At 57.6% G+C, this 9,961-nt stretch overlaps 1 protein-coding gene across 1 annotated transcript in view; it reads left to right on the top strand.

Moving 5' to 3' along the window:
• ADAMTS17 (ADAM metallopeptidase with thrombospondin type 1 motif 17) overlaps positions 1 to 9,961 on the top strand; it is an 88,648-nt gene that overhangs the window by 694 nt on the left and 77,993 nt on the right. Inside the window, 4 exon segments of the mRNA XM_006103975.3 lie at positions 45 to 151; positions 154 to 189; positions 191 to 421; positions 8,784 to 8,949. Of these exon segments, the coding sequence (XP_006104037.2) occupies positions 45 to 151; positions 154 to 189; positions 191 to 421; positions 8,784 to 8,949 (540 nt within the window).

Genomic DNA, 9,961 nt, shown 5'->3' on the forward strand with positions numbered 1-9,961 from the left:
CGGGCGGGCCGGGCCCGCCGGGCTGACACGTCTCTCTCTCCCTTCAGCTGTCGGCGACGCGGCGGCGACGTGAAGTGTGCTCCCGCGGCGGGTGCGCCCGGACGACGTGCACCTGCCGCCGCTGCTGCCCGGGGTCCCCAGGCCCCAGACGGGCGGCGGCGCCCCCGCGCGCCCCCAGCCGTCCCGCGCCCCCCCGCCCGGCGAGCGCGCGCTGCTGCTGCACCTGCCGGCCTTCGGGCGCGACCTGTACCTGCAGCTGCGCCGCGACCTGCGCTTCCTGTCCCGCGGCTTCGAGGTGGAGGAGGCCGGCGAGGCCTGGCGCCGGGGACGCCCCGCCGAGCTGTGCTTCTACTCGGGCCGCGTGCTGGGCCACCCGGGCTCCCTGGTCTCCATCAGCACCTGCGGCGCCGCCGGCGGCCTGGTACTGCCCCCTCCTCCGCGTCTGCCCCTCAGTCTGTCGCGGCGCAGGGGGTGGCCCCCCAGGAGGGCTGGGGTTCGGGTGGGGTGGGGCTGCTCTACCGCAGACGGAGGGGAATGCGTCTCAGCCCGCCTGGCAGTACCTGTCAGGCCCCCAGACGGAGAGGCGCGCTTGGCCCAGGCCCAGGTGTAGCGAGTGCGCTATCTGCACGTGTGCACTTCATGGGGCACACCTGCTGGTGTCCGTCTCGTCTCTTGGCTGTGGGGATGGGGTGGTGGGCACTCATTCCCCTCCCTCTGTCCCTTTGAGACCTCTGTGCACGGAAAGGGGAGCTGGGGGGCTCCCGGGCGGGCCACTAACCCACTCTGATTAGTTGTGAACCAGGAGGGAGAGGGTGCTCCTACCTTTGCTCACGACAAGTGGGCGTTTGTGGGCATCCGCCCTGAGCCAGGCCCCAGGAGTGCTGACCTTGGACATAAGATTCTCCCTGTCTCCTGTGGCCATAGCTCTTCCTCTGTCCCCAAGTCCCCACCCCGCTGCACAGGAGGCACCAGTATCCCAAGGGGAGGGGAGGTTCTTGCGCACCTGCCTGGACACCCAGTGGTCATTCAGGCGGCCAGGCAAGTGCTTCTCAGCTCTCGGTGCCCGAGGAGTGCACATGGCTGGCACATGGCTGCCCCCAGCAAGCCTGGCAGAGGCTCAGGGCATGAACCACACAGCTGCTTCTCTGTCTATTGCCATGCCTGGCTGCCGGGGAAGCGGTTTCTTGTTTTTATTTATTTTTTTAATATATTTTTTATGGACTTCAGAGAGGAAGGGAGAAGGGGAGAGAGATAGAAACATCAATTGCCTGCCTCCTGCACGCCCCCTACTGGGGATGGAGCCCGCAACCCGGGCATGTGCCCTGACCAGGAATTGAACAGTTCATAGGTTGATGCTCAACCACTGCGCCACACGGGCTGGGCGGGGAAGCAGGTTCTGACATGGTTGTGTGTCTGCCCTTCCCAGGCACAAGGAGCTGCTTCCCCCACCTCGCGCTTCTCTGGTTGCAGCTTCTAGAATTCCCTCGCCCTTCCTCACGCTGCCACAAAGCCGGACAGCCTGGGGTCCAGGTTCCTATGAAAATTCTGTTTTCTTCTGAGCAATGTCCTAGGGAATGTCCTAGGACCGGCATTCGCCAGTGCCCCAGTCTGGACGTTTCTGTGTCCTGCTCTGAATGTGATCTCCTTTTGCTCAGCCAGGAGAAATTGATTTCTGGGGTTAAACCAGGAAAATGGACCGTAGGCGGAGGGGGCAGAGAACGCGGGCCGTGGGCGAGGAGGGTTAAGTCGGAGCGAGTAAGGCCCCGGTCGCGGTAGGCCTGGGGTCAGGGCCGGATCACGTTCTGGGAGGGACTGGAAGGCCCACATCATTTTTGCTGTTGTTGCCAAAGTGTTTAAAGTCTAGGTCACATCCCTGCACTGTACATGGAAACATCTGAATCCCATTTGCTGCGGTTTAGTGAGTTTCTGTAGAGGTCAGAGTTTAGACTTCTCGGTGTAAAGTTTCCAGCGAGTAGCTAGCTATCTGCGGAGGAGCCGGGGGTGGAAATCTGGATCGCATCGGTTTAAATCCCCACCGAGCGAGCGAGCGAGCGAGTAAGCAAGCGAGCGCTGGGCCCTGTACAGATGGCATCTGAGCCATGAGAGTTCATGTCAGTCCTCCAGGCTTTCGGGGCTGCCCTTCCCTCCGGCGCCATGTGAGGGCGCTGTGCTTTAGATAAAGGAACAGGGCCAACAGGCTGAGCTGGGCCCTGCCAGCGGCGGGTGGACCTCTTAGACCAGAGATTCTAAATTCCTGCCCCAGCCCTCGCTTCTGTTGTTTAGTCTGCCCTGTTCCTCCCGTCCCTGTGAGCTGGATGCTGGGCCCTCCTTCCTTAAGTGCACTCTGGCCGGAGGAAGGAGGGGACAGGCAGCCTGGGGACTTGGAGGGGACAGGCAGCCTGGGGACTTGGTTTGCAAGGTGGTCCGGACGCATGGAGAAGGGAAAGAAGCGGGGAGTAGGCTGACCAAGGGTGCATGGCGCTCCGTGCTTGAGACGGTTCAGGTGGGTGGGCACCTGACAGTCCTTCTTGACCGTGTGGAAGCACTGGGAGGTGAAGACCTGGCGTGTGCATGTATGTGTGTGCGTGTGCGTGGCATGTGTCAGGACAAGGCGTGGGAGACGGGCAATGCCGTGTAGATAAATCTTGGGGCCATAGAACCAGGTAGAGCGGGGGTGGCCCACTTCACCTGTAAAAGGCCGAATAGTAACTATAGTGGGGCCTTGACTTACGAGTTTAATTGGTTCCGTGATGGAGCTCGTAACTCAGATTACTTGTATGTCAAAAAGTGAATGAGTGAGACACGTGGTGCTGGGCTGATGTTGTGGCGTTCACTGTGACGTTCGCTGCGCCAACTAGCGGTGGGGTATCTGAAGCTGGCTCGTAACCCGAATTTTAGTTCGCAACTCAAAGCAAACAATCAGCCGAGAGACGGCGCGTATCTCGAAAAACTCGTTAGTCGGGACACTCGTAAGTCAAGGCCCCGCTGTATTTTAGGGATTGCGGGGCCCCATGGTCTCTGTTGCACCTACTCGGCGAGAAAGCAACCACAGAGGGTAAATAAACAAATGGAGATTCAATAAAACTTTATGGAACGATGTTGAGTATCAAGGAAATCCTGCCACTTCTAACGTCCCCGCAATGGCTCAGGGAGCAGGGGTGGGAGACACAGGCCTGCTTCTGCTGTGTGGACTCCTCCGTGCCGTCTCTCTCCTGGGCCGTTTTGTTGTTGTTGTTGTTGTTAATCCTCACCAGAGGATATTTTTCCATTGATTCTTAGAGAGAGTGGAAGGGAGGGGGAGAGACAGAGAGAGGGAAACATCGCTGTGAGAGAGACACATTGACTGGTTGCCTCCTGCATGCGCCCCGACCAGGACTGGGGATCGAGCCTGCAACCGAGGTACCTGTCCTGCCCTTGACCGGAATCGAGCCCGGGACCCTTCAGTCCGTGGGCCGACGCTCTACCCATTGAGCTAAACCGGCAAGGGCTCCGGAGACATTTGAAGGAGGGGTACAATGAGACTAGATCCTCCCTTCATTGTTTAGGGGCGTGAAGAGTAAACCTGCCCCCCACCCTCTGTGCTCGCCAGTGGGCACAGGTGTGGGCCCGTGGTGTCTCCTCTCTCTGAGTCTCGTTTCGGAAGGCTGGGCAAGCCGTGTGCGCTGCTTGGAGCTGCAGAGACCCCCGGCTCAAGCCTTCGCTGTTTTCTGTTTATGCGGCTCCGCTGTATTTACATTTCCCAGAGCCCTCGGAGGTGGCGTAAGGTTTTGGAAGCGTGTCCGTAGCTGTGTCATTTCAAAGCCATGACGTTCGCGCCTGGGAGGAAGGTATTTCCTGCCCCAAATAGTTGACGTCAGTTTGGACCCGCCGCCGCCCGTGGAGGACCAGATCGCGGGATGCCAACGGGGCCGGAACCCGGTTCAGCTTCCCGGGACGGGCAGCGGAGACGGAACTCCAAGGTTGGAATGAGTGTCTGTGCCGCTTGTGGGAAGAGAGGGGGGGACTGCCACCCCTGCCCGTGAGGACACACAGTGGGGGGCGGGGGAGCCCTGCCTGCGGGGTCAGGCAGCCGAGCAGTGACCCTGCTGCTGCCGATGAACGCTGACAAATGGGTAGTCCACGCGTCAGGCTCTGTCCGCCCCTTCATGGCCGAGGCTGGGCTGCCAGGGCCGTGCTGTGCTTGAGATGCTGGGACCAGCCCGGACACCCGGGAGCTCTGGGCTGTGGGAGGTTAAGAAGCTGGGCCCATGCCCTAGCGGGTGTGGCTCAGTGGATAGAGCGTCGGCCTGCAGACTGAAGGGTCCCGGGTTCGATTCCGGTCAAGGGCACGTACCTTGGTTGCAGGCTCGATCCCCAGCTCTGGTCAGGGCACGAGCGGGAAGCAACCGATCGATGTGTGTCCCTCACGTCGATATGTCTCTTTCTCCCTATCTTTCCCCCTCCCTTCCATTCTCTCTCTAAAAAAAATCAGTGGGAAAATATCCTCGGGTGAGGATTAATAACAACAAACAAAGAGTTACCAGACTCCGGATTGCTTAGAAAACTGCCTGCTTTTTCATGCAACACCACATGGCCACATAGAGCAGCAGCAGGAATTCGTCTTGGCAAAAACTCTATGGTACGGGGACCATTTGGAAGGGAGCAAGTAGACCAAACTGCGCGATCACACGCCGTGATATTGGTACAGGTGTCGGGAAGGGGCCTCGTCCCGGGTGACTCATTGATGAATATTACTTATCCGGGGGCAGCGCAAACATACCTGCAAAATGCAAAGCCCATTGTTGGAAGCTCCGTGAAAAGAAATAGTTGAGTGGCGGTGAAGGAACGGAAGAAGGAGGCAGAGGACAGTTTGTGGAATTTGGAAGGACGGAGGGACAGAAAGGGAAGAACTTGGACCAGAGAATGTGAAGCTTTCTCTGCAAAGACACCCCCGTGGCCTTGAAGTGTCCTTGTCCACCCGCCACCGCTCCGGGGCGTCGGGCTGCCCGTGACCGTCACCCAGGGCACGTAATGAGATTCCCTCGTTTGAACTTTCGCTTTGTTGGCAACGTCTTGGAAAAGAAAACGGAGCTGGAGACGGGATGATGAACTGAAGGCATCTCAGACGGATCGCATTCTTGGAGTTCATTTCCTGAACTCTGAGCCGCTGCAGCTGGCCGACCTCGGATGTGTCCAGCGGGAGAGGTTTTTGCAGCCAGAACCTCAGAGGGCCTCGCAGAGCCACCGGTTAACCTCTCCCTGCGCACTGATGCGCAGTCATGTTCTTGTTCTTTTTAAAAAAAAATATTTTTATTGACTTCAGAGAGGAAGGGAGAGGGAGAGAAACATCAGTGATGAGAGAGAATCATGGATCGGCTGCCTCCTGCACGCCCCCTACTGGGGATGGAGCCCGCAACCTGGGCATGTGCCCTGACCGGGAATTGAACCGTGACCTCCCGGTTCATGGGTCAACGCTCATCCACGAAGCCACGCCGGCCAAGGCACGTTCTTGTTCTTCAGGAAATGAGACTGCACGGCCGGCCGTCAGGGGCTGTGATCTTAGAGCGGGTCCCTTAGCTGCTCGTGGAGAGAGGCCATGGGCGAAGCCTGTGCCATCCTTGAGTGAGAGCTGGCCACCAGGCCTGGGAGACACGTCTCTGCTCCTGCCCCACAGGCCGTTCCCAGGCCTTCCCAGTTATAAATCAGCCAGGCAGCCAGCATTGTTGACAGCAGCCGGCTCACTGTCACACACCTGCCAAGGGCAGGCGGCTCTGGTCGGCTCCCATCCAGCCTCCGAGAGAGGGAGGGAGAGATGCCGGCCGTTCCTCGGAGGGTGGGCCAGGTTCGCCCAGGACAAAGGTGTGGTGGAGCCTGCAGGCAAGGATTGGGGCTGAAGGGGGTGGGTCTCGGGTTCTAAGACCGGGTGAAGGCCAGGCCCATCCCGAGATGAGCGCCCGTGAGTCGGCTGTGGGATCGGGATGGGAGGTGGTTATTCTAGGAGATGGTGGGAGCTGAGCGGAATGGACAGGTGTGTGGAGTAGGTGAGGCCGGGCCCTGGATGCCCACCTGAGGCACTTGGAATTCACCCAGGAGCCGTGGTTCTCATCCTGCGCTGGCATCCGACTTCCCCAGAAGACTTGTTCCCTGGTGGCGAGGCCCCACCCCGCCCGAGAGCTGGAATTCCTGGCAGGGCCCCAGGTGCTGCTGTTGGTCTGGGACCTCGTTTGGGGGATCGCTTACCCGGGGCAAGGAGGAGCCTTTCTGGCTATTGGGAGTCTCTGGTGATAGCAGTGGTGTGAGGGGGTGCAGAGGAGGTGACAAGCCAGGATGTGGGACCCTCCTAACAAGACCTTCTAAAGCAGTGCGGCAGGTGTGGTCAGTGGCTGAGTGTCGACCTATGAACCAGGAGGTCACGGTTCGATTCATGGTCAGGGCACATGCCCGGTTTGCGGGCTCCATCCCTAGTAGGGGACTTGCAGAAGGCAGCCGGTCTGTGGATCTCTCTCTCTCCCTGTCCTATCGTCTCTGAAATCAATAAAAATATATATTTTTTAAAAAGAAAGACCTTCTAAAGCAGAACCTCCCCTCGGGGCTAGACCGCGTGTTGGCACCCGTAGGATTTCTCACCGAGGACAGATTCTCTGTATCGAGTTCCATTGAAACTACCTGCTCACGAGCCTTCTGAATGCAGAACCCTGGGATGAACAGATCCCACCTGGCTCGGAAAGGGCTAGACCCCAGGCGACCTTTGAACTCCAGCCGCCTGAGCATTTCGGGAAGGGTCCATCCAGCCCCTTGTTGGAGTTGAGTGTCTCCTCCAGGGAGTGCAGGGCTTGTGCGGGCGGAACCCATCCCATGGCCCGGGCCGTACCCACTCTCTGTACCTGTGGGTCCCCCGCAGCCCACCGCTGCCTCCCTCCGCCTGCTGCTCTGGTCTCCCCGAAGTACCTCACGCTCGAGTTGCAACTTCAGGGGAGAGGCACGCAGGCCGTGCTTCCCTGCGGGTCACGCACCGCCAACTATAAGAGTTTTATTTGGGCCATAAAATCTCTGAGTTGTTCTTGGCAGACGTTCTAATGAATTAGAGACCTTGACATCTGCGCAGAGCCGTCCATATGGTCTCACCCTGTGTGTTGAGGACGGAAGGTTGTCGGCGATCGGGTGGGGCGATCCGATGGCCTTGCGGAAGGTGGAGGGGTCTGCTTCGCGAGGCCTGAGTGAGCTCCCAGCTCGAGACGTGGAGGGATCGCTGTGTGGTGGCGGGCGGCAGAGCGTCTCAGAGGGTAGTCCCCGGATGGCAGTGGCGGTATCGCGTGGGGACCTGTCAGGAGGGCACGTTCTGGGTTCCACCCAGACGTCCAGGGGACTTTGGAGTTTGAGACGCGCTAGTTTAGTGTGTCATCGCTTTTAGACAAAGGGGTGGGGCAGAGAGAAGGAAGGATCCTGGAGAAGGAGTATGTCCCAATTCGGGGAACAGTTCTACACATCGTGTGTGTGTGTGTGTGTGTGTGTGTGTGTGTGTGTGTGTCTGCGTGAATTAATATTCATGCTATTAAAGCAGCGGTTCTCAACCTCTGGGTCTCGACCCCTTTGGGGGTCGAACGACCCTTTCACAGGGGTCGCCTAAGACCATCCTGCGTATCAGATACTTACATGACGATTCATCACAGTAGCAACATTACAGTTAGGAAGTAGCAATGAAAATAATTTTATGGTTGGGTCACAGCATGAGGAACTGTATTTAAAGGGCCAGAAGGTTGAGAACCGCTGTATTAAAGCGACTGATGAAAAAATCCTAGTTCTTACATTTTTTGTTCAATTTACAAAGCCTGTTTCATTGATCATCCAGCAACTCTTGGCAATCCCCTTTTTAGGGGGCTTTGAATAATTTTAGGCCCCACTTACAAATTTGGTGATTAACAACTTTTCCACCCTTCACACTGTGTTTAGAAATCTAACATATTCAGTTTCATTTTTAGGTCCTTTGGTTAAAAAACAAACCCTCGGCCCTGGCTGGCATGGCTCAGTGGCCAGGGCATCGGCCTGTAGACGGAAGGGTCGCAGGTTCAATTCTGGTGACGGGTACATGTCTGACCGATTCCATCCTCTATTTAATTCTAAATATCCCCCCGGGGGAGATCCATTTTCTCATTAAGGACAGAATTGTCATTCATTCCCAACACGTTTGGGGTCTCCTCCTCAGGTAAACTTTTGGGGATGGTTTTAAAATTATTTTAAAAATCAAGTTTGGCCTGGCCGGTGTGGCTCAGTTGGTTGATCGTCATCCTGTGCACCGGAAGGTTGCCGGTTCGATTCCCGGTCAGGGCACATGTGGGCTTGATCCCCAGTAGGGGACGTCTAGGAGGCAGCCGATCAATGTTTGCTCTCACATAGATGTTTCTCTCTCTCTCTCTCTCTCTCTCTCTCTCTCTCTCTCTCTCTCCCCCTTCCCCTTCCTTTCTCTCTAAAAATCTTTTAAAAAATCATATTTGTTTTTTTCAAATTTGCTTTTATTAATAAATACATCTTTCAAAGCAAGCCTGGAAAATGGGTACTGCTGCATATATCGCTGGACCCCCCACACCTTGTGACCCCCTCCCCACCACAGCGGCGGGTGGGATGCCTCAAGGCTCACACAGGCTCCTCCGTGGGCTCCGGACGCTGGGCCACCTGCTAAGAGAAAGCCCAGGTGTGGGAACCAGGCCACAGTCAGGTGGCCTTGCTGCCCCTGGGGTGCCGGGTCCCGGGCGAGTGTGAACAAACGTGACCGACATCCCGTGTTTTGTGTGTTTTTTTCCGGGCAGGTCGGCCTCATCCAGCTGGGGCAGGAACAGGTGCTCCTCCAGCCCCTCAACAGCTCCCGGGGCCCGCTCGGCGGCCGAGAACACCTGCTCAGGCGCAAATGGTCCCGGGCACCCAGCCCCTCCGCCGAGGCCCAGGCCCCGGGCCCGCTCTGCCAGGTGCTAACAGGTGAGTCTGGAAGACGGGACGACTAACTCCCATTTGGCACCGTCACACGTCCCCTGACCCACCCCCAGGGTGTGTCCCCACCTGCAGCGGAGTCCCGTGAGCTGGGCCTCTCTTTGAGGGCGACTTGGTTATTTAGAAATGAGCCCTGCAGCTCCGCTCAGCTGTTTCGAGCCGTCCTGACCCTGCCCAGGTGGTGGCCCCACCCCTTAGCCTAGGAGGCACGGGAGCTGACCGCGCGGGGTCAAGGTCATCCCTGCCACCCCGGGGAGCTCCGAGTGGTGGACGAAGAGAGAATGCCACCAAGCATTAGGGCTTTGCTCGGTTCCTTCCCACACGCTCACAAAAGCAGGGAGGCTGGACCTCAGGGTAAAGTCACTGGGAACTACCAGGTACCATGAAGTCCTAGAGCAGTGATGGTGAACCTATGACACGCGTGTCAGAGGTGACACGCGAACTCATTCTTTTGGTTGATTTTTCTTTGTTAATAAAAGTCTTTGTTTTACTATGGTTGCAAAGATCAAAAAATTTCTATAGGTGACACGGCACCAGAGTTAAGTGAGGGTTTTTCAAAATGCTGACACGCCGCGCTCAAAAGGTTCGCCATCACTGTCCTAGGGCAAGCCCGTTGAAACCTCCTTTCCCCTCCCCGCAAACCCACACCGTCCACGGCTGGTCAGGTTGCGCGTGGGATGCTGGGCCGGTGGCCCGCCGCCCTCCTAGGCAGGGGCGTGACCGCGAGGATCGCTGACGGGACGATAAACTGCGCTGGCGTTTGCATTTCTGTCCCTGGGGTTGGAGTGGAGGCATCCTTTGGAGGACAGACTGTTTAGCCTCCAACAAAGGAAATGAAACTATTCACAAAAGCAGGGCGGGGAGGATGTGCCGGAAACCAAGTCAAAACAAGAGCAGTCATGCAAAGGTGCAGAGAGCAATTCCTGAGGTGGCTTGGAAAATTACCTCCCCCACGTCTCATAAGGGTCCGCCGTGCGTGCGGGAGAGACGGCATATGGAA

The sequence above is a fragment of the Myotis lucifugus genome, unplaced genomic scaffold (assembly GCF_000147115.1).
Source record: "Myotis lucifugus unplaced genomic scaffold, Myoluc2.0 scaffold_525, whole genome shotgun sequence".
NCBI lineage: Eukaryota > Metazoa > Chordata > Mammalia > Chiroptera > Vespertilionidae > Myotis > Myotis lucifugus.